Source organism: Rhinichthys klamathensis, unplaced genomic scaffold (genome assembly GCF_029890125.1).
Source record: "Rhinichthys klamathensis goyatoka isolate OS25496 unplaced genomic scaffold, OSU_Roscu_1.1 h1tg000548l_1, whole genome shotgun sequence".
NCBI classification, from domain to species: domain Eukaryota; kingdom Metazoa; phylum Chordata; class Actinopteri; order Cypriniformes; family Leuciscidae; genus Rhinichthys; species Rhinichthys klamathensis.
The window spans coordinates 130,433-155,827 of NW_026607019.1; the positions used below are offsets into that span (position 1 = coordinate 130,433).

General features: G+C 38.2%; 1 protein-coding gene across 1 annotated transcript; it reads left to right on the plus strand.

Annotated features, from left to right (window-relative positions):
* The first annotated feature begins 7,432 nt into the window (after positions 1-7,432).
* LOC130073497 (transcription factor HIVEP3) lies at positions 7,433-22,528 on the plus strand. Its single transcript, XM_056238947.1, has 6 exons — positions 7,433-12,061; positions 12,243-12,394; positions 15,553-15,728; positions 15,854-15,955; positions 17,261-17,874; positions 20,815-22,528. The coding sequence occupies exons 1-6, from the start codon at positions 7,877-7,879 to the stop codon at positions 21,580-21,582; spliced, it is 5,997 nt and encodes a 1,998-aa protein (XP_056094922.1). The 5' UTR covers positions 7,433-7,876; the 3' UTR covers positions 21,583-22,528.
* Positions 22,529-25,395: the final 2,867 nt, after the last annotated feature.

Sequence of the window (25,395 nt, forward strand, 5' to 3'; positions counted from 1 at the left end):
AGTCCAAATGTTCTAAAGAGATTCGATCCCTTTGTATGGTAACCAGATTTAATTTAGGCTTTTATTTACATATAAACTTTGGTCAGTGAACATAAACAGAAGCTCAACCATAAGTTTGCCAATGAGTACAGACCTCATTGGTTCTTACGTAAGCTCAAAACTTGCTGCCCAAAACGAGAATGAACCTCATTGGTTCTCACACGTCAAGCGAACTTGCTTGAGCTTCCATTTACCGTAGCTGCTGTGCGCGTTTATTAGGGGTGTAACGATACCCTCATGTCACGATTCGATACATATCACGATACTGAACTCACGATACGATATTATTGCGATACTCCAAGACATATGATAAAAGGTTAACACAAAATGTACTGTTGATTAAAATGCTAATTTTGATATTACATTGTGGGTTTAAATGAATAGGCTTGGACTTGGTGCTTGTAACCCAAGGACAATGGTGACACCAGAATAAAAATATTCATGATTCTGAAGCTGAAAATTATTTTAGACGAATATTCTTGCACTTTTTCTGACTAGATATATTTAAAATAATGTAGGCCACTTTAAGTTTTTACTGGTAACATAAGACATTTGGCATTATCAGGACCCACAAATATTCCCCCATTGCATTATTATACATTATAATCAACATTATATATAGTAGTTTAATGTAGTACTGACACTAAAACTCTTGAAAATTGAAAAATTTTCTCACACAGTAATTTTTATTTTGGGGAACTATCCACGATACATATTGTCACTATCCACGATACGTATTGTTGCATTTTTGTATTGCGATATATTGTGGCACGATATATTGTTACACCCCTAGCGTTTATATAGGTTTATATGTGAATAAAAGCCTAAATTAAATCTGTAAATTAAAGCAAATCTGTCTCTTCAGAATTTTTTTTACTAATCCTCTCAGTTTATATGGATTAGTTTGACAAACTCTTTATGAACCTTTTGAAGCGTCAAAGTGTTAGTTGCGTGAAATGTCATAGGAGGGACAGAAATCTCTTAGATTTCATAAAAAATCTTTGTTTTGAAGATGCATTTTTTTTGTGTGTTTTAAAGATTTTTTAAAAAGTCTTACGGGTTTGATATAAACAACATTTGAGGGTGCTCAAACGTTTTTTTTTCGCGTACAGACAACCACGTTGTCAATACGATCCGTGTTCACAGGGATCCACAAAAATTATTAAAAATGCTGGATTATGCATTTTTATGCATGTCACTTTGTAAATAAAAACTCAGCACCTATAGACAACGCGTAATATTCATGCGCATGACGTCTCCGTTTTTGCAATTTCACGTTTTTGTAGTTTACATGGAGACAAAAGAGGTATTGTAATTGTATTGTAAGCCTGCACTTTGAAACCCATTTTCAAAAAATCAAATATAAAACTCAGGCCCCCAAAACGTTGTTGTCGTGTAAATGAGTGGCCAACTTGCATAAAAAGTTTTGGCCCCTTAGACTAGTGAAAATAATACATCTCAGTGAAAGTTAATTGCCAAAGTGAAAGTCATTTTATTTGATCTTATTTTACTTTATTTTTATATGAACTTTTTCATGAATGTAAATTACATAACAGGAAGTTCCGAAGTGTCAGTACAGCAGGGTCTGTATGTCAGTTTGAGGACCTCCCAGCTGTTCGATACTCCCTCTTCCTCCATATGTTTGAGAGAGAGAGAGAGAGAGAGAGAGAGCTAGAGAATAAGGATCTTGCATCATCTTTTGTCACATTCTCGTTTTTGCCTTCAGTTCATTCTTCACTTGACCTCTGTCTGGTTTTTGTTTTCTCTGTCTCTATTCTTGATGTTACATGAGCCTGTTACAAAAAGTAGTGCAATTTTTGGGGGGATTTCCAATATTCAAGTTCCAGCATCATTTGTATTTTTTTTTTTTTTTTTTTTTGCTAAGCACAGTCCAAACCCTTCACTTCCACTTTTTTTTTCTTATGTCACAGATTCATTATCATTATCTTTCTGTTGTGCCAATTATCATCATTATCAAGCAAATCTTCAATTATTACAATACTTATTTCTTGACATGGAATCAGGGGCATCACTAGGCCTTTTTTAGGGGGGCTTCAGCCCCCCTAAACTTCTGCCTAGCCCCCCTAAAAATGTGAGATTAATGTAGGCTACACAAATTCGTGTTCGCTTCAGTCTTGTTATAATCAGATTCAGCGCGTTCTTCATCTTCAATCCGCAGCGGCGCCGACAGAGAGCACGTCAGAAACAGAGGACAGGCTGTGTGTGTGTGTTCATGTGTGTTCATCTGAGCCTCATTGGTCTGTCACTGCTCGTCAATGTCAGAATATTTGAGATGACCAATCAAATCAAAGTAGGCAGGCTTTATGTTCACAGACGCTGCTGAGCGCGAATTTTAACAGTGCGACTCGACGCGTACGGTCAAGTGCGAGATAAGATGTAAGTAGCTAAACTTAACATTTCATATTTTACTTTTTTTAGGTCATAAATGTTAAACGAATGACAAAAAATAATCAGGCAAACTAATATAGTTTTGTCTAATTTCGCCATTTTGAACTGAAAATAGGCCTATGTAACGTGACTCATGTAATGTAATAATTAGTTTACAAGAAACATTAACAAAGCCGTTTTCATCATGTTAGGCACAAGATTAATAATGAATGTGTACATATTGAGGATATAATACAAATTGTAGCCTTTAGTAAATTAAAAAAGCTCAGCTTTAGGAGGGGAAGAGAAAGGGACGAAGAGACTGAGAAAAATAGAAAGAGTGATGGAGATGAGAAGAGAGCAGGTATTGACAAATAATCTGCCCACTGACATGGTTTTAAAGCTATTTCTTATCCTTTTTTGGTCTTCAAACGTCTTGAAATGCACATATCAGAGAAATAAAAAATGTGAACCCCCTACCAACCTCAAATTTAGGACCTCTGTGACTAAAGCCCTGTCTACGGCCCTGTATTAGGCATAAGATCAATAATAAATGTGTAGCCTACATATTGTGAATGCATTTAATAAACTTAATTACCTTTAGTAGCTTTCAGTAAATAAACGCGTCTGAGAAAATGATTCATAGGCAAAATCAACCTATCAATTGACCCCATGTTTACTTTCTTCACTGACAGACAAAAATGAAAAGCCTATATCAGTCAAAGCTCAGCTTTAGGAGGGGAAGAGACAGGGCAAGATAAAAACAAAGAGAAAAAGAGTGTGATGCTGATGAGGAGAGAAAAATAATCAGCTGCCCACTATCCAAGTTTTTTTGGCCTTCAGAACATCTTAAAATGCACATATGTAGATCAGAGAAATCAAAATTTTCTCGGGGAGACCCCGAACCCCCTTATTTGCCCTACCTCACATTAGGGACCACAGTTATTATAAAACCGTGCCTTTGCATCGTAATGAAAATGGTTAATAGTGATCTTTAGATAAACTAAAGTGTTACATTTTTTTATTTTTTTTAAAAAAAATCATATTGGGGGCTTAGCCCCCCTAAAATGAAAATCCTAGTGACGCCCCTGCATGGAATAAAGCCAGAATAGCCAATTCCTGTTGACTTCAGATCACTTTTCTAATGCAGATCATTGCCATTGTGCAGAGTATATATTTGCAATTTTAGTTTGCTGGTGAGATTGATCATTCATTACATGATGTTAACTAACCACATAACATATACAGTATAGCTGTTTATTACTGCTATATGGACATTGTGCATAGACAGCAATGAATAATTCACATAGTGCTCTTCCCATCCGAAACCCTCTAAATCGCCCTGTTTAAGAGCCACATCAGTACCTTGTCAGAGGTCATTAGGCTGTCTCGAACTGATCTTTGACGTATGGACATCCATTATAGATTGATAACAACACTGTCTCTTCTCCCGTCTACATTTGTTTCTCTCTGTGCCCTTCTAGTTTACATCTGTATGTATCAATCCAGATGAAAATTCCAGCAATCAAGCAGTGTAATTCTATAATGTACTGCACGCCCTAATCACAGTAATAAACCTGTGCAAATCTGATGCGTTCATTATAAATTTGTGGTTCAGTCCTTTTGCAGTCAAATATATATACCTCTGTCATGATAATGATGAAGGTCTTGGTGTTGTTGTATCTTCAATAATTGCTTGCTGTTGATAAAACACTGTGTAACCAAAGCCTACCTCTACTCTGAGAAAGCTCATTAAATTGTTGCGCATCACTCAGCCAGCAGCAGCAGCTGTTTGAGAAAGCAAACTCAGTCAAGAATCTGTCAAGTTATTTCAAGAGGAAAGCAGTTTTTTTGTTTTCTGCTCGCTGCCTTTTCCACAGTGAACACCAAGAAATGAAAGCTAAGAAGCTGTAGTTTTTGGAAAATATATGGAAAATATGTAAGGCACCTCACTGAAAATGTTTTCCAGTACAAATATTTTAAAATCCTAATATTTAAATGTGATAAATTTACTGGATGTAAAATTGTGTAAACTACTAATATACATATATATTGAATCGTTGTTTTTTTTCTCTCATTAAAGCTTAAATCTCACTAAATTTTTTAAATGATGGGATAAACTTGAAGATATTTTATCTGGAAAAGAACACGACTCAAATACTAATTTAGACAAATATATTTGCCAGTTTAATCAGAAACTCAAACGCTGAATTATTCAAAAAAATAATGACCATATTTTCTGAAAAATAATTCTTGTGCTAAGAAATCGCAAAATGTTAAAAAATAAACTAGACAAACTACTGTTTATGGATTTGTTTTCGATCTCAAAATGTAGCCTAAAATATGGTCTAATTTGCTAATTGAACTCCCTCTGGCATAAACATCAATGCTATTTATGAGTGCATTTCAAGACATCATGTTAATAGATTAAAGGCTCAAGTGTTTTGTCTCTCAAGGAATTAGACCAATTTAAGCCCAGTGTTCATTATGAAGTACACTTAAGAGATGGTCCCTCCCTAGCACCTCTGATGTCTTATCATAGCTTAGAAGCTTATTTTGTATATGTACAGAAATCATACAAGAGAATGTTTTTTTTATTATTCATTCCTGTTTTTGTTTTTGCTGAAAGGATGACAACAACTTGCCACAACTGCTTTTTACAAAGCTACGGTTAGATGTCCAGTATCATATTGTGTGTGCAAGGAACAGCTTGGAAGTTTAAAAGAGAGATACAATAGGCCTAGGTAGGGGTGGAAACATGTATTCGTATTGAACCGAAACGGTACGGGCGTCACGGTTCGGTGCACGAATTTACACGGAGAATACACGGTATAAAAATAAATAAAACTCGCGTGCAAATTAATTAATGTAATGCGGAACTACTGTTTGATACGCGGGTTCTTTAGGGACACATAATCTGTACCATCGGCTTAGCTCTGAACGCGCGTTCACTTCAAACGTTGGCTTTATACGCGCGTCCTATTCGCTTTGGACTAGCGTCGAACTAGACGCGAATTTGACGCTCTATTCACGTTTGGTGTGACCGCTCAATGAACAGGCTGCGATGTCAAGATTGCAATGCTGGAGTGTGTGTGTGTGTGTGTGTGTGCGTGCGAGAGAGAGAAAGAGAAAGAGAGAGAGAGAAAGAAAGAGAGAGAGAGAGAGGCGCGGTTGCGATCGAACTCTGTGTGTGTGTGTGTGTGTGTGAGCGAGAGAGAGAGAGGCACAGGCGCGATCGAACAGTGGAAACATAAAAAACATACTCCGTCATTTTGTTCAAACAGATCATTAAACCTGCAAAGTGTTTACTTATATTTGTGTACACTCGCAATAAAACACATTGTGCTTTTGTCACACTGTAAACTCTTGTCAAACTGTAACCTACAACTGTCACCCAACCAAAATCACAAACACACACACAGTTTTAAAAGCAAAACATATTTATCCAACTCCATTTCAAAACAGTCTGTGGGTCGGGTTAGCCTCGTGAGACCATCCTGATCTCGCGAGCTTTCAAGGTTTCACTCGCAGATCAGTCTGGATACTTTCCGTTAAAGAAAATTTGGGAGCAGTTCACCAAACGAACGTCCAATCAGCGTTGGCTTTGAGGCGGGTTGAGGTGTGACGCAACGAGAAGCGCGTCAGTTCAGTCTAAAGAACATGTCGGCTTCAGCGGATGAAACTAGCATCAGCGTGGCTATCGAGCAAGTTTTATCGGAATTACAGAGAATTTCTTCACTGAAAGAAGAGCAAAACACTGCTCTGGAGGCTTTTCTCAGAGGAAAAGATACGCTCTGTTAGTACGTCATATGCTTCGTTGATCTGATTGGTTGATTTGGCCCGTCTATCACCAACATAGGCCAATCAGCTAACCAGTATTTTCGCCCCTTACCAAAACTACTTCAACGGAAGGTTTCCAGATGGATATGCGGAGCAAATCCATCTGGCGGAGTCAGGTTAGGGTCGGGTCCCATCTTTTGGACATTCATCATATTGCATTGGTTTTCATTTCTTGTCCTCGGAGTCGGAGCACTAATCTTACACATTCTACTACATTGATTAAAAAAAGAAAAAGTGTTTTTAATGGCAGTATTATTTTATACAGAAATCAATTATTTATAATTCAGATGAGAATAATGTTACATTGTCAATTAATAATGTTAATTAAAATGAAGGAAAACAAATATATTGATCTGAAATATAGCAAAATAATTTTAAATTAATTCAGGTACAATTACCAAACATATCGCAAGGTCTTTTTGTCTTTTTATTAATTTAATTAATAAACTAATTTTATAAAACTATTGTCAGTGCCTATGCCTTTATAAATAAAACTTATTTAAAAAATACAATGCCTTCTGCATTTTTGTTTTGCTTTTCCCTCCATTGTACCGAAATCGTACCGAACCGTGATGTCTGAACCAAGGTATGAACCGAACCGTGACGTCTGTGTAGCGTTCCACCCCTAACTATAGGTAAATGAAATTTAGCAATTTCCTTGTTTATGCTTATGAGATCATTTATGATCTTATGAAACCACTGGCTCTACATCAGCTTGGATCACTTTACAGTTAGAGCTTTGCTTTGTTCAGAGTGACTATCAATCTCAGAGCTCAGAATTTAGTGTTTTTCATTGGTGTTGTTTGAATTTTGTGTTTTTAACATTTCAGTAGAATTCTGAATGATTTTGTGACAGCAAGGTGGTAAGGGTAGGAATGTTGTTATTATAAAATCATGTAGATTTTTACTTCCAAAGCTTTTATCATCAATTAAGGAGCTTGTTTTATTGTCCATTTGAATATTGTAAAGTATGTCTCCAGTATTCTTTCCGTAGAAGTTTAGAATCAGGAATATGGATATATGGATAAATTAATCCCTCTTTTCAGAAATAGTTTAAAAATGAGTAGCAGTAGTTGGTAGCTAAGCATTTTCGTATACAGTAGCTTACTCAATACTGTTTATTGTAACAACTAACCACTTCTTTTATGTTTCTGTGCCTCTGCAGGGCTAGTGAAGTTCTAACATGTGACAAGCTGAAGACGGGAGACAAATAGGTCTTGAATAATTATTCACATGTCAGCAGAGAAAGTGCCTCAAAAGCATCTTGAGACATTCTTTGTCAAGCCCCATTGCCAGGCATCAGCCCAAAAGACACATAATGATGAATTTCACCAAGGCTGTTTGTGAACAGGAGAGGAGACATTTAGCACACAACCAGCACTCACATTTATGGCGGCTGCATACTGACACTGCTTAATTATGCCTTTGTCAGTTAAGACACTATCCTGAATCTTACATCTTACATTAATTATGGCATAATACAATTAGCCCCCTAAAGCGAGTGTAAAGACTTTTTCCTATCGGAAGAGTATTGATGCAATGATGTTCATCAGATTGTTGCTCAAAGTAGCATTCCCATAGCATCCTTGAGGCCTCCTCCCCACATCCTATGGAGGCAGAGGAAAAGCAGTCGACCGATGTGGAGCGGTCTGGTGGGCAGCAGCAGCCACTGTCAGAGTCTCTGTTAGCAGCACAGCTGCCTCATTTACAGCAACAAGCTACCTCGCAATCTGTCCATGGATCACATGGCCGCCTTCAACACAGGCAGCCAAAACGCTTTGAAATGCTCCAAAGGCAGAAGAAGCAGCATCAGTCACAGGCGAGTGGGTTATCTTGGCAGCTTTCAGAAGTACCTGGTCCTTCACAAAGCAGCTGTACTGCCCTGGAAGAACCATCTCCCCAGATTCATAATGTTCATCAAACTCAATCTCTGCCTAGTGTTGAAGTACAGCAAGGCACCCCATGTAGACGAGAACGCAAACCCCAAAAACCAGGGAAATATGTGTGCACATACTGCGGCCGTCCTTGTGCAAAGCCTAGCGTCCTCCAAAAACACATCCGATCCCACACAGGAGAGAGACCCTATCCATGTGTTCCATGTGGCTTCTCCTTCAAAACCAAAAGCAACCTGTATAAACACCGCAAATCTCATGCGCATCGAATAAAAGCAGGCATGGCCTCGAGTCGTGAAGAGACCAGTTTTATTGAGCCAGAAGGTGGAGCATTGGGAGATGATCAAGAAGAGGGTACAGAAGGAGAGAGTACAGGTTCTGAGGATGAGACAGGGCAACACCAACCATCTACCTCACATGGTAGGCCAACTCTGAAAAAAAGTTGTAAAGTGGAATTGTCATTCATAGAAGAGGGTCCCCAAACTGAGGATTCACAGGCAGTCAAGCAAAGGCTAGCAATGAGGCTAAGCGAGAGGAAGCGAGCTCCCAGAACATCTTCAGATGAAACCCAATCCTCACTGGGTCCTGGTAGTAAGGGGAGCACAGAATCTGGCTATTTTTCCAGTTCTGGGAGTGCTGAGCTTTCCCAAGTGAGCCCGCCAAATGCCAGTGCTAAAACATATGCTGAGATAATTTTAGGAAAGTATGGACGACTAGGACAACAACAAAGAATTCCACATCAACAACTGCAATTATCGTCATCTTCAGGTCAACAGGAAAAATCAATCCCTTTCCCTGTTCCTAAGACACAAGTCATTGAGCATATAACCAAGCTAATCACTATAAATGAAGCTGTGGTGGATACAAGTGAAATTGATAGTGTCAAACCAAGACGTTCCTCGATCTCCAGAAGAAGTAGCATTGAGTCAGTCAAGTTCTCTTCACCCAAAGAACCCTGTGTTAAAGCGGATGCCCCAGGCTCTTGTGGCTCTGCTGTTCAACTTATTCCTGGTAGTTTTGCTGGTGAATTACCTGGCTCATACTTGGCTCAAACAGAAACTTTGGCTGGTCAGAGCTCCAGTGCTCTTCTCTATAGGAGTCAATCAATGCCATCTTCGGGTAATACTTCAGATACACCTTCACACAACTTTCATCTCAGTCATTCTTTTGATGATCAGCAGGCCATAGCAGCTGAAATGAGGATTGGGTCACATCAACGAATGTTACGACGGCAACCTGCTATTGAGGTGGCAGTTGGGGTGGACCTCATTATGGACAATGCAGATCCTTCTTCTAGTTTGAAAGAAACAGAATCAGGAAAACGGCAAGAGAAGGAATTCCACCTTTATGAGAGTGAAATGTCTGATGCTCGCCTGAAGAAGCATGACTCTTACGCAGAACACAGATTAGCATTTATGAGTAAATCTCCACACGGCCTGTGTAAGGAAGGCAGTTCTTTTATTGAAAATCAGCCACAGGTTATGAGCTACAAGTTCAAAGCCATGGCCATGGCTGTGCGCAAGAGGAAAAAAAAAGAGGAAAGTCTTGAGGAAGACCCTCCCAGTCCAGGTCCAACAGCTGTGTCATTCAGTTCCCAGCCTCCATTGATGCTAGGCAGTATTGATAATCAGGGCGCACCTTGTGGTCTTTCACAGAGTGAACTAGAACGGAGGAGTCAATGGAAAGAAATTTCTGTTATCCAGCATACCAGATCCTTTGAAAAACAGGAAAACATCTCAATGGCAAATCAGGAAGCAGAGCCAGAGCATGAGCCATCACAGGAGCCAAAACCAACCTTCACATCACGGTTAATCCGTCAACCCAACATTCAAGTGCCCGAAATTCTGGTTACAGAGGAGCCAGATACAGAGACAGTCTCTCATCCAGTGAACACGTACATCTTAAAAGAACCAGAGAAGGTGGAGGAATTCCAGTGGCCTCAGCGTAGCCAAAGTCTGTCTCAGCTCCCTGCAGAGAAGCTACCGCCAAAGAAGAAGCGCCTCCGTTTGGCCGAGGCAACCCAATCATCAGGAGAATCTAGCTTTGAGTCAGTATCCTTGCCACATAGCCCAAGCCAAGAGAGCAATGTTGCCCATGCCTCCAGTCGATCTGCATCCTTTGAGGAATCAGGAAGGCCAGACTCTGAGATGCAAAGTGGTACCTGGAGCTCCCAAGGGTCTCACATGCTGACCGTTCCATCAAGTCTCCATCAGCACCATCACTCTCACAGAGAGATGCGCCGTTCAACATCTGAACAAGCATCTGCAAGTCCTTCACACCCTGCACATGCAGAAGAAACAAGAAGTAAGTCATTTGACTATGGCTCCCTCTCTCTAGAGCGTACTTCTGCTACTTGGAAGGAGAGAAGGAAATGTCTCTTGGTGAAGCACGGAACCCTTGGTGAGCCTGACCAGGAGGAGCCATCTACTAAACCTGGTGTCTCAGCTGTTTGCCAGTCCTACCCAATCCATCCTCCATTCACAATCGCAGAGCATAGAATGGGAGGCAGGACCTCTAGGTTTAGCTCGGAGCATATTGGGAAGACCTTGCAGCTCTTTCAATCTCCTCTTGCCCTCCCACCAGCCGTTTTCCCCCTACAAGCAAACCCTGATTTTTGTTCCCCAAGTCAGCTCACAAGATTCCTCCCAGTCACTACAGCAATTTCTGCGGTTGTTTCCACCCAGATGTTTCAGCAAGCTTTCCTTCACAGTGAGGCACCTCTGCTACATCCAAGACCCATAGAGTACGTAGAACATCTTGGACTACCCCTTCAGCCACTCACACCTTTTTTCCCACTACAATCAAGTGATGTTGCTCAGGATGTTTGCTTTCCCATGCCAGGTGGTCTGACTATTCAGGTCCCCTCAGGGCCTCTTTTCAGGGAGTCTAGGTCATCACCTTCCTCCTTGCATAGTCCCGGTCATTCACAACAGCAGCTAGCCATTCACCACTGTCCCCATCCTTTGATTGCTCCTTGCCTTCAACAGCTTGTGCCAGTGGTCTCTCTTGTTGTGCCTGTGCGCTTACAGACTCAAATTCCCACCTATGCTAGTGCCATGTATACAACCATCTCACAAATTTTAGCCACAACGCAACGTCCAGTCTGCTGCACAGCTATGGTCGTCATGGGTAAGCTAGAGGAAGACAAGCTTCAGAGATCTTACCTTAGGCTGCCCTCACCTATCCCCAAAAACTATATTCCCTTGCCGCTGCCTCCTGAGCATGGAGCAGGAACTTCATCTGATGACTGCTCTGGGCAGCTCATTGCTGGAGGAAGTAAGCGAATGCTGTCACCTGCAGGTAGTCTAGAACTCAGTTTAGAGGCACAGCGGCACCAAAAACGGGTGAAAGAGGAGGAGGAGAAAGAAGAGGATGACAATGAAGATGATTATAAAAAATGTGACAAGGAATCTCAGGAGGTGTGTCAGGGAAAAAATAAGCAGAGGCTAACTATGGAAACAGCATGGAGGGACAACGATCCAAGAGAAGTAATAGAAACTGAAAAGTTTAGCAAGCAGGACTTAACCCAACAGAAAACTGAAAACTTAAAGGAGGAGGGAAGGAAAGAGGCAGGACAACGGTACACTCCAAGGGTAACAAGTCCTGAAAGATCTGTGGAACCCTCTTACCCCAGTTTGCATACAACTACATCCGTCAGCTGGTGCTATCTGAATTACACAAAGCCCACCCCATCTACACATAGAAATTCAACTTCTGTCTATTCCTCATGGAGTGTAAGCATGCATAACCCTAATATACCTGGCTTGTCCACCAAAATATTACTTTCTCTGCTGCGCTCCAAACAGAAACATAGTGCTGAGACATACACTATGGCTACAGCTCCAACACCAATGGCTGACAAGCTGGTTCCTACTGACAGCAAAACAACCAATGCGTCAGAGGTAAACATCACTGTAATTTTTCATTTCAACATATAAAAAAAAATCTCAGTGATACAATTATATACAAAAAATTATATTGAAAGTTTGAAAGTGCATGCATTTTGGGATCTAGCATGTGTTTTGTGGTGGTGTGTTGATGTACTACAGTGTTGGTAAATTAGCCTGTCTGTCTGGAGTGTAGGTATGTGCCTCTCCACCCAACACACCCGTCAAAGTAAAAGAGGAACCACCAAATGAAAGAGGGGAAAAGGATAAGAAGAGTGCTGATGACGTGCCCGCTGCCTCGACACAAAGTGAGGCAGCTCGAAATCGTATTTGCATTTTTGAAGGCGGGTGAGTAAATTCTTATGAGTTATTTTGCAACTGTAGCTGTCCAGTTAAGATACAGTAGTTAAGAGTTAAATGTAGTTAAGCTACATTGTGAACTACCAGCAATAACATATTACATAGATAACAATGAATAATTTTGTCATCCTACACTCATGCTTATACGGGAAGAAATAGCTTGTTATTGGAAGTGCACTATTTGAAAATATTTGACCTAGTGCGGCACTTAATTCACGATAGAGGCTGGGTGGAGTTATGAGGTTTAATTTACAGTTTTAATACCTCTTTTTAATACTTTTTCATTGGTTAAATATTTGGGTGATCAATGAAAAAAACGAAATATGGATATAGGTTATATAGGAAATATATAGGTTTCCACCCTACAGTGAAAATATGTTAAATATATATATATAATAATATATAAATATCTCATGTTAAAGAGTACTAATAGTGCAGTTTGTTCATGATCTTCCTCGCCATGAAATTGCATTTTTGTTAGTGCCAATTATAGCACAGTTGCCTCTCAGCTGGAGCTTTTCTGTTTGTTGTTTGCTGTGTGAGAGACAAAGACATGGTAGTACAGGTGAGACTACGAACCATTAGGGATTTCATTTATCCTGCCTTGTTCAGTTGTCTGCTGAATTCACACCTTGCTCAAAGGTATGAATTTGGATGGAGTGTATAGAGAGAAAGAGTGCTGATAACTTAGTAGCTCTGCAGATTGATTTTTGAAGTCGGGTGCTCATTAGTGTTGTACCAACTATATCTGCATAGCACAGTTAAAGAGTAAAACAAGATTTTTACCTTGAATGACTAGAATAACTAATCGAAATTGTTGTTTACATTTAAAAAATTTTTTTAAAATGTTAAGTAGTGTTTCTAGTGTAAAGCATTGTAGGTGATTTGTAATTATTTCAGATTTCAAAGATGTCAGATAGTGTAAATAAGAGAGATTTTGCAATGTATAGACAGCTTTTTTATGATACCGGTGAGTTTTGTGAGTTCATGTACTTGTGCTGAATTGCAACATCAAAGTGAAAACTTGCAGTGATAACTTCATTTGATGTATATTGGATGAGATCATCAAAATACCACATGAAATTAATGTTAATGTAAATTCTGTTAATAAACATTAATAGTCATGAGTACATTATCGAGGGATATAATCAACAATGATTTTTGTCACAATCGTGCAGCCTTAGATTGTAGTACATGATTTCAATATCATTTTAAGTATAAAAATGAAAGGACCACTGATTGATGGATGAATAGATAATAAACAGGAGAGCTGACCTGTAAACATCAAAAGCTTTGGATTCATTAGCTGGGTCTCTTGCATTCATCTGCTTATGCGGGGCTCTCAATGTGGTTGAGTGCTTAAACTGCGGCAACAACTCACCACAGCCTGCATTTTTATCCTTGCTTCCTTTGTCTCTCTCACTGCCTTTATTTTGCTCATACGGTTCTTCCGCCTTGCACACCCACGCTCTCCCTAATCACATCAGACTCTGCACTCTGTCTCACACACACACTCCATTTTGTCTCCAAAACTTTTCACATCCTTCAGCACCCTTTTGTCTTTGCACCTCTCATAACAGTATTTGTTGTTTGCTTTCTTTCTCATTAGTAGAACACAATGCTACTGAAGGACAATCAAAGGCATCAGGTTTTCTGTAGTCACCAGCCCCCTTTCAAAGATACCTTTCTAAAAATAGTCGATAGGTGTGTTCGTATATTAAACGACTTTAATGGTGTCACTCTGATTGCATTTGCTGTATCCTGAATGAAGGCTGGGTCCTATAAAATGGAGTGTATTGGATTTTTTTTTTTTTTTTTTTTTTTACCTAGAAACCGATGTTTAGCGAGTGGTTTCCTCTCCACCCCATCCATTTTTAAATTTTTTCATGAAAGCCTACAGACATTTTTCACAATCCATATGCTGTCTACCCAAACACATCCCATCCTGCTGCTATCAGGCTCATAAAGCAGATGAGGATTCATACTCTATCAGTCAGTAATGCAATTTTACCTTAATATGTTCTCTCTGACTGCAATGTTAAAATGTGTATACTTATATTTATTTATAATATTTGACAAAATAAAAATAAATTGTATAATATTTAAAATTATTTTTATATATATATATATATATATATATATATATATATATTTGTAATACTTTGTTTTTATATATTTATTATAAATTTTACATTTAAATGTTACAAATAAATGATAATAATTTATTTTTAATTTTTAAATATAGTATACATCAAGTATATTTGGTGATTAGGAGCATTCGTCTTATATCACCTAAAAGGGGTTTATTTTGCAATACTAACTGACTGGCTTTACAGTTTACAGCTTATTAAATGGCTGCTTATACCAAATAAATAAATATATAAACCTAAATCCTAATTTCACATCATTTTATTATCTTAGATTAGGTTTATGTTTCCTCTAGAAGAATAGTCCAAAACAACATAAAAAGCAGCCTAGCAACAAGACAAACACTGTAACAAAATAAAATGATATATTATTATTATTATTAAGATTAATAACCCAAATTAATGGCATACTTAGTCTCAATGTAACAGTTCTTTTTATCTCTCTTCTCTCTGTCTCTGGTTCTAGCCTAATTTACTTTTGATAGGTATGTTTTATTAATTCCTGATTGTTTTAGAATAAATAACAATGTCCTTTGTTTCAAATAAATACAACTGAAATCTTATGTGCAGTACATTGTTTATTGTGTAAACTGTTAGAGACCTACAGTAAATGCTTAATATGGAGTTTATGGATTTTTAAATATAGCCATATTTTAGCTCTCCGACCTCAATTGAAATAGTCTTGCCATCAAAAAACACCTAGTTTAAGCCAAAGAGTGAATTATTTTAGACCATCGGTGGACTAACAAGTGCTTAAAATATATACTGGCAGTCCATACCTCTTATACCTCTTATAAAGAGGGATTCATTGTTTTGGAAATTCATGAGGATCCTGCCAAAGTGAAGACTCTATCTTTATATTGTTTGTTGCCTTGAATGTTAACCTTTTAAATCTTTTATCTATTATTTTTTATTTACCTCTCTGTCTGTCTGTCTGTCTGTCTGTCTGTCTGTCTGTCTGTCTGTCTGCCTGCCTGCCTCTCTCTTTCACCTGAGCAGGTATAAGTCAAATGAGGACTATGTGTATGTTCGGGGGAGGGGAAGAGGGAAATACGTGTGTGGGGAATGTGGGATTCGCTGCAAGAAGCCCAGCATGCTAAAAAAGCACATTCGCACTCATACAGATGTCCGTCCCTACGTCTGTAAGCACTGCAACTTTGCCTTTAAAACCAAAGGTAGGCATGTATCTCTTTCAAACTCCTACTTTCCCGTAGCCATCTTTTTAATCGCAAAATTCTTGTATTCATTTTTGTACATCATTTTTGTATTCTGTGTCATTGAGAATGCCTTTTCCTCGAAGGGAACCTTACCAAACACATGAAGTCCAAGGCCCACGGTAAGAAATGCCTGGAGATGGGTGTGTCCGAATCATCTGTGGATGAGCTGGAGACTGAGGAAGCAGGTAGGGTTGCCAAAAAGAGTTGTGGTTTGATGGACAGTGGGTGTGTGAACTGCAGTTTGGTCATTCAAACCATCTTCCACGTTTCTCAATAAGGATTCCTTACATTACATGAGTGAAAAATTATTATAAACATTCAGACATGGTTTATTGTGTACAATTGTACATGCATATAATGCTTCACACATTAAAAATGTAAACGGCTTGTGTTAATAGCGCAGTATACATTTCAAACACTTAGATTGCTTTCCCTTTTGGTGACAGACTTCTTCTAGAATATGTTCTACCAGATCTATGTATTTTGAAGCTATGTTTTTTTTTTTTTTTTCTGTACTTCTTTACTTCATTGGTGCAAAAGTGATGTCAACCTTCCAATGTACTTTCAGACTTGCCAATGAAAATAGTTTGCCATACAGAGAAGCAAGACTGACCTCCAGTTTATCGTGTTTATATAAAACCAGAAGTGAAAATTGCCTCCCTCTCTCTCTCTCTCTCTCTATATATATATATATATATATATATATATATATATATATATATCACACTCACTCACTCACTCTCACTTTGTCTCTCTCTTGACATTTCTCATTCTTAGTGCATCTAAGAGCTCCAAGGACATTTCAGTCAGCCGCACTCCATTCACTAGATTTTAAATGTAGCTGATGAATGAAACACAACTCAAAACAGATGCCTGCTGCATTTCAGTGTTATATATAGCTTTCCTTGGGGATAATATATAATTATGTACAGTTTATGAGAGGAGACCGGGGCTAGTTGTCACATGGGGAAGTTGTCACAAGGGCTTTGACTTTCTGTAGCTGTTTGATGAACAAGTGAACACAATAAAACCACATTTACTATACATTCAGACAAATGTCAACTATAAAATTATGAATTTCAACCAATGGGTTGAATTGTGTTCTCGGGGATAAGGGAATTTTTCATAAATGTCAAGTTGGGAAAAGTTGCCGCATGCCTTTTTAAATGTTTAATATTACCACTCAAAAGTTTGGGCGTCAGTAAGATTTTTTTTTTTTTCTCCCATATTACTTATTTTCACTATATTACTTAATTTTTACTGTATTTTTGTCTTTTAAAAAATATAAAAAATCATACAAATGGCAAACTTTTGAACGGTGATGTACAAAAATTCATTTAAAAAATTAATCTACCCTTATAAATATTCACTGGATTAAATTTGTGATAACTAGCCCCGGTCTCCCCTTTAGTTTATTTTTGAATTTGTATCTAGTTATTTTTTTGTGTTGACACCTTTGCTATATGAACACATCCATTTCTGTCCAACAGGGGGCAGTGAGGAGCAAGTGTGTGATTCAGAAGACCAGGAGGGGCACCAATTCTCTGATGTTGAAGATTCTGAAGCAGAAGATGATGAGGATGAGGAAGAGGAGTTCTCTTCCCACGATGAACCATCTTCAGCCTGTTCCACTGATACTCGTCAATCCATTGGTGACCTCTCTGAAAGTGGCCAAGGCTCACAGACTGAGCCCTCTGACCCTAAAGCAAAAGAGGAATACTCTTCACTCCACAGGCCTTGGCCTGGCATGCGAGCTGCGTCTCCAGGCAGCAAGAGGGCGTTGTTTTCTCGCAAGGGCTGGGAGGTTTCCCCGAGGACCTTCTCCCCTAGCAGTGAGGGCTCTCCTCTTAGAAGCCTGTCTCCCAGGCTTGAACTGTCCTCACCTAGCCGTCATCCCTCTCCCTCCCCAGAGAGGGGCCCGTCACCCATCAGAGCCCTCTCCCCTCTCAGGCCCCTCTCACCTCTGCGGCCAGTATCCCCTGCGCGGTACAGGAGTGCCAGAGCTCTATGCTCTCTTACGCCTCTAAAGCCCCAGCATCGACCGCACAGCTCACCCGCAGGGCTCCTTTGGGAGCCTGGCTCACCAGCTACTGAGGGTCTAAAGGTGGGTAAAGTGACAGTTTTAAACAAGGCCATGATTTTTTTCAATCCAGGCTCATGGAAAAAAATTTGCATGTGGCGATATTTCTGCAAAATAGTATTATATTGCGCATTCTTCCGGTGAGTGCACTAAAAGCACAGATGAGCGTGAATGTGGCCACATTTTATTAAGTTGGTTGTAATTGAAGAGTTTGGTTCCAAAACGCTATAAACGACATTTTTAAAAAAAAAATTAGTTACTGCAAAAATCAGTATTGCATCTGGTTGGTATTGAAAAGTCAATGTTTAATTTTAAGTAAAATGCGATATCCGCCGTGTTATTCTGTCATGTTTTCTCCCTTTCTTTCCAAACCGCGACAAACGCCAGTCTCCCTTCTCTGCAGAATGCGATATATCCGCTCTCAACCAATCACAACGCAGCATTCCACGCAAAGTAAACAGTATCGGCAGCGTCTTAAATACACCCGGCTTCCTAGTTCTTCTGATCTATTTTGTACTTTTCGATCAACAAACAAACAAAAAATGAATAATTTTGACGGCATTGATGAACCTGTGGTTGTTTCTGCGGTGGGTAAGAAACGTAAGGCATCGAAATCGAATCATTTACGTGAGGAGATTAAGAAGATGAGGCACTCGGGAGGAGGAAAAATGTTTTCAATCTTCTTTACAGTTCTTAATAAAAATATTATACTAATAAACTTACGTTGTTGTGTATTTTCAACAGTTTCAATATGAAAAAAAAAACTTATATATTGATTCAATGGATTAATTGCATTTTGATAAAATAAAAAAACATGGATTTATTGCATTTTGGGGAAAAAAATAATCCGTTTTTATAATAAATCTTTGAAAATCAAAACCTGGATTTAATTTTTTTTGTTATTATGACCTACAAATGCAATGTGAAAGTTTGAAACAGAAAATAGTGGTTTTCATCTTTTTACTTTCTTGGTAAAGAAAACACATTTTTACTCAAATTAATCTAAATGGATTTATTGCGTTTTGGAACCAAACTCTTCAATTATTGCAGCAGTTAGGAAATGAAAGGTCAATGCTCTGACCTGTGTGAAAATAATGTGCTATACTACCCATGTTACTAAACCCTACCAAACAAAGGCAAACTTGAGATGAAAGTGCAATTTTTTCAGAAAAAGATGAACGTGAATGTGGCAACATTTTATTACGCTGGTTCAGTTGTACGTATCGTGGAAGTTCGGAAACGAAAGGTCAGTGCTTGAAAATAGCGTACCACCTACTATACGTAACTAAACCCTACCTAGCAAAGGCAAACGTAAGATATAAACGCATTTGCTAAACCATCCATGCCATTTTAGCTTTGAGCTCAGTCTTTGAGCTCTGTTATTGTGACTTGTGTTTCACGGGACTCGCACCAGAGTGTTCCATATCCCAAGTACCAGCTGAGATACAGAGCAAGTTTCACAAGTCATGTTATGCAAACATCAAAATGCAGTAGTTTAGAAATCATGCACTATGGTAAAAGTGTTTGAGGTCATAACATACAGTATTTGGGCAAGGAACTGTATGAAAATAAGTGTTTATTAATCGATAATTGTGTGAAAATGAATGAAAGATGGTGTTTTACTGCCACTAGTGTACATTTTCACTGGTATTGCAAATTGCATTGAATAAGGTATATGTTAAAGGTAGTATATGCTTTTGGAGTTGTGCAAAAATGTATGTAGAGGCACGTTTTTCCAATAGGCATATGATGTTGTTGTTGTTGTTTGTCTTTAGCTTAAGAATGGCAATGGCAGTGTCAGTGAGTTGTTCTGTTCGTTGACAGAAGTTTTTTTGATTTTGTCAACAACAACAAAAAGAAAGTTATGATGATAATTAAACAATTTTAAAGCTGTTAAATTAAATATATATTGTTGAGGAAAATCTTATAAAAAAACAAAATGCACTAGCAATGTTTTTAAAGAAGAAATAAATGAATCTGGTCCAACCCAGTCAAAATGTCTAAGTTATGTTGTAAATGCGTTCTTTCCATAACAATGCACTACATGAAGGCATAGAAAATGAATATTTTAAACAAAGAATTCCCCACATTGTATTACTCTTTCACAATAGTGTACTCATAATGTTATTTCAGATGTTCCCGTTTTCAACTAACCTGGCCCTAGCCAGATGAATTTCGCTCCGCCTAGCTTCACATCCATCTGGAACCTCTTCCATTGAGAGTTATTTCTCCAACCAACTTTATGGTTTAGCCAATCAGGACGCAGGGCGGGAGTTTCATAGATGTGACGTAGTGGAGAAGCGACCGTGAGACTGTTTTGATTCAGACAACAATGGCGGCTCGCATCGAGGAAACAAGCGTTAACATTGATGCTGTTAACATTGATTTCATCCGTGTTGTCCAATCTACCTAATATTGTTTCATTAAAAGAACATCAGAGAACGGCTCTTAAGGCTTTTGTTGGTGGAAACGATGTTATATAGATCAGTGCCTTCTCCCGACCGGATTCTTCAGCGTCACGGGTTGGCTTCGGTGTGAGTGGTTGAAATAGCACGTCGATAAAGATGACAGACAAGTGGCTTATCCAATCATATGCAAGGATTTTTGATAAGGCCCAGCCTTCTGAAACGCCATTTCAATGGATCGGTTCCAGATGGATGTGAGTGAAGCTAGGCGGAGCGAAATTCATCTGGCAAGGGCCAGGTTAGTTTTCAACAAGGACTTATGTTAAATGTTGATTTCAAAATGTTTATATGAAATACTTTAATCTTTTGTTTAATTTTACACATTCTCGTCACTAAAAAGTTATTTTCGTAGACTAAAATTAGATGCCATTTTAGAGTAAATCTTAATATGACATGACAAAATATTCATAAAAAGACAAAAACTATGACGAAAGCAGTGTAAAAATGAACTGTCATTGAGAATGGAAGTTTGATTGCAATGCCATGTCTCCCCCTACAGGACAAGCCTGCTACTCAACCAACTCTACAGGAGTGTGTGCCCCCAGACCCTATCCTGCTCTACCCATCCCTACGCTTCTCTCCAAGCGACCCTTTCCCTCCCCCTCCTTTGATACCACGGACAGTGGACCGCATGTTTAGCCACCTTCCTTTACACTCCCAGGATCAAGCCCGCATGCCCTATCACATGATTCCCATTGGGGGCATCCAAATGGTGCAGCTTAGACCCCGATCACGCCCTAAACTGGAACGACAGTCATCCTCCACCCCTTCGCCCACCTCTCCCAAAGAGGACTCCCCTTTTTCTCTCGCCAGGAGGGATTATTCATGGATCTCGCTTCCAGAGACCACTCTGCAAAGAGCTCTGGCGGACAGCAGGACAAAAATCCAAGATGAGGGAGCCAATCGGTCTGACCTGTCTTGTCCCAGTACAAGCTCGACGTTACCCAAACTCCCCCCTTTACAGCAAGGTACAGGGGAGCAACTGACTACAAAGGTCAGAAAGCAATATGGTGACTTGAGCTCCGCCACAAAGACTCACAGCTTCGGTCCCGAAACATCCATAAAAGCTGCGGCACACAGCGATGAAGGAGCCGAGAGGATCTCGCAGGGAGAAGGAGCGAGTTCCTCACGTGAAACCACCAGACAGCTGCACGAGACAGAAAAGCCTATAGCGGCGCCACTCAGGGGACGTGGCTCTTTTTCAGAAGGATGTTCAGGATCTGCCAGTGCTCCTCAGAGCCAGGAAGGCGATCCAGATAGCACTTAAAAGCATCTGTGCACAATGGTGAAATGCTTTCTACTGCTAATACTACTATTGTTTTGTTTTGTAATGCGCTTATTTTTTATATTCAACATTTTCAATACTATTGGTAAATGTTTGTTCTGCAATATTCAAGATTGTAATATGATGCACTTTTTTTCTTGGAAAAAATATTTCTGTAAATCGATTACGTCTGTCCTTCCTGTATCTTAATTGACATTGCAATCTTAATATATCTATTTGAATATGTATATGTAAAAAAAAAAAAAAAAAAAAAAAAACTTGTACTTGTAAAACATTAAGTATAGATATGAATACATTTCTAAGTGACCAAGATGAAAACTTAAATTGAGAGTAATTCCAATATTTCGTGTCCAGTATTGCGCAAATTCTAGTGATGTGTGCCTTTTTCTGTCCAGATTTACTGCTTGAAGTGTCAAAGATGAAAGGCTGTGAATCCTTTTTATGAATATAGATTTTTGTTTTTGTTTGTTTCAAATGATCTGGTATTTGAAGAAGCGGGAAGATTTTCTTTGTATATGAGGGTAAACGAGACGAGACGAAGGTTTCGGTGAAGAGCCTTGCAGGGAAATTGCACTGAAGTCATATTTTTTATAATACAAGTGATTAAATGATTAGATAAATGGTCTCTGTACAGATAGAAAGTCTATGGTCCATATTTATTGCCATATGAAACTTTGAAAATACCTATGTTTTGTTTACTTTAGTTTACAAAGGGATTTCTATTGTCATTTTTATTATTCTTTACACTTTTTTTTTGTTAATAGTTACTTTTTTTAGTTGTGACCTCAAGACTTGAAATTAATAAACTGGACAGGCTTTCAGTGAAGTCGGTCAATAGCCGAGGTTCAGGATGGACCAAATGCCCTCCAAATTTGTCACAGAGATTTTGCATTTCTGAACCAATAAAGGTACACCAGGAATTACTAAACCTGCTGATGGTGTCCAGTGTTTTGCGACCAGCAGATGGTGCAGTCTGTCCTTTCATGTGACTTTCATTGGCGTTTTCTAGTTCTCCCACAGGGACTGAGCAGGTGGACTTACTGTGTGTGAGCTGTCTGGCAGGCATTCATGGCCTGTTCAAAACATGTTTTATAGTTTCCGGGAGAAATAAATAGCTGTGTTGAGTCAATTATCTGGGATTCCTCAAGAATTTCTATTCCCAAGCAAAAAAATATTTGATCCTGATATGTGGCAGTTCATGTGTTCACTTCCTAAAAGCAGTTTGTCCAAAGCCAAATCAGAAGTGTCATAAGGTGTTTTTAGTTCATTATTCTTAAGACTTTAATACTTGCTTTGTGTCTGTGACCTTGAAGCTATTCTCTCGGTTCATCAAATGCTTTATCTAAAATGATTCAGGTACAATGTGTTTTTGGCATAAACATAGGACAAAAGAAATAATGTGAAATATTTAGTCATTTACAAGTAATTATATGTACCCCAATCTTATGTTAGATAATTACTTTTAATCAATTGCTCATACTACCCTAATTATATATCATTTTATAATATTATTATATAATATAAAATAATTGGTTAACGTTATGCATTTACTTTCAATAAGCAATACATTGTTTACAGTATTTATTAATCTTTGTTAATATTAGTTAATAAAAATACAACTATTCAATGTTAGCTCAGGTCCATTAAATAATATTAACATACAACTTTTGATTTTAATGTGTTAGTAAATGTTGAAATCAACAATAAATAAGATCAATAAATGCTTTAGAAGTATTTTTCATTGATAGTTCGTTAACTAATGTAGATAAGTAATGTTAACAAATGAAACCTTATTTTAAAGTGTTATCATAAAATGATATCTATATCATTCATATTATTAATATATAGTCAACAATATTTTAATAATAGATTGTTTATTTAGTAAAACACATTTTTGCAAATGATAAATGGTTCTAAGTATTTACTGAGGATCAGACAATGAACCAGCAATGTTCTAGGAATTTTTCCGTCTCCCAACCTGATGTTCAATCTGGTTTCCTCAATTGAGAAATGCAATGGAAACAATGATCTTGAGCTCAGTGAAATAATCCCGCCGGGATGCCTTTGTGTAGTAGTCATGCTCACGTCATAAGCCAAAACGTAATTAGTACAATCATAAATCGATGGAAATCTACAGGTTAAATGGGTCAAATGATTAAAATTTGAATCTGGTTCAACCCCGGTGCAGTTAGTGCCATCCCAGTATCTTTATTGACCTTATCGCTATCACTTTCTCTTGAATACAATCTAGACTAAACATTAACCTATCCCACTAGTGATGCATGACACAACACTTTACTTTATTTTCAGTCTCTGTATTAGCGACAGCCTGTCTGACACTCAGGATTATCTTTATGCATCACTGGATGATGTAGGCACAAAGCTATGCAGCCTAGCATTCTGCTGTTATACTTCATACACACACACACACACACATGTATATGTGTACATATATATATACTGTATGTACACACACACACACACACGACGTGTATGTGTATGTATGTACTATATAAAACCAAGAAACATGAAGAAACGACTTGAAGGTAAAATAGTCAGTATCGTTTACGGAGGGAGTTTGAGGATGGAAAGTAGAACAGAGCTAAATGTGCATGAACAGGTCGAAGGGTTGAGAAAGACTGTAATTAAAGATAAACAAAGGTGTTTAAGGAGGGGACAAAGACACTAACAGCATTTAAGTGCTAATACTACACCTCCCTCCGCACTGCCTGGTGTGCTTGTGTGTGTTTATGAGGGAGTACCTGCTGTTTTCAGGATAATTTGCGTATACTTTTTCAATAAAACAGATTATTTGGTAGCACGAATGGACTGAACAGGAAGTGCAAATGGATTTTTGAATCATTAAATGTTTTTATTTCGTTTCATGTGAAGCAGTATCAATAGCTTTGACATACAATGAGTATTGTACATTAGATATCACTTTTTATTGGTCACTGAACATTTTCACTGGTTTCATAAATATAGGCCTATTTCATCATTAATCATTATATACCGTTATATGTTGTAAGTATTTTTTAACCTGTTTAAGAGAGAGTATAGGGCGGCTTCTGTCATTTTGAGTGATGTATGGCCCCCCAATAAAATGGTTCCCACGCCTAGCCCCGCCCCTTTCTACCCCTCCCACCCACTTCCGGTCTGACCACCTGGAGCGTGGGAATTTTCCCACGGCCCCCCTCCTCTTTCTACCCCTTATGGGTTGAGCTTGTGAAGCGTGGGAAAATTCTTATGTTCAAGTATTTCTAAAAAGGTAACATAGGTGTATTATGGGGGTTATTGTTTGTTCAATGTGTAAATGTACAAAAATGTGGAAAACCCATTCAAAAACAATATATTTTCAAGCTTTTTAAGAAGGATGACAGAAAACAGAGATGAGATCATGTTTTTTATTAAAAAAGGGTTTTCACGTTTACATTTTAAGAAAAGTTCATAACATAGTGTTTAAAGATATTAAAACGTTGTATAAAGTTAAAATACACATGTCTTAGTGTTTTTACACATTTGTAAAATGTTAAAACATTAATGAAAAAGTTTTCTTAAAGTTATCAAAATGTTTTAGTATTAAAACATCTAAAACAACATTTTAAAAATGTTAAAACGTTAAAAGATCAACGTTCAGTCATTTACAGAAAAGTAAAACAAGTTAAGAGTTTTTTCATTACAAAAAGATACATTTAACTTTCATTATTTGTAAAATGTTACATTTTACATAAAACACGTCATGATATTAAAACTAGGCTACATCATGTTAAAAATCACAGTATCAAAAAAAATAGC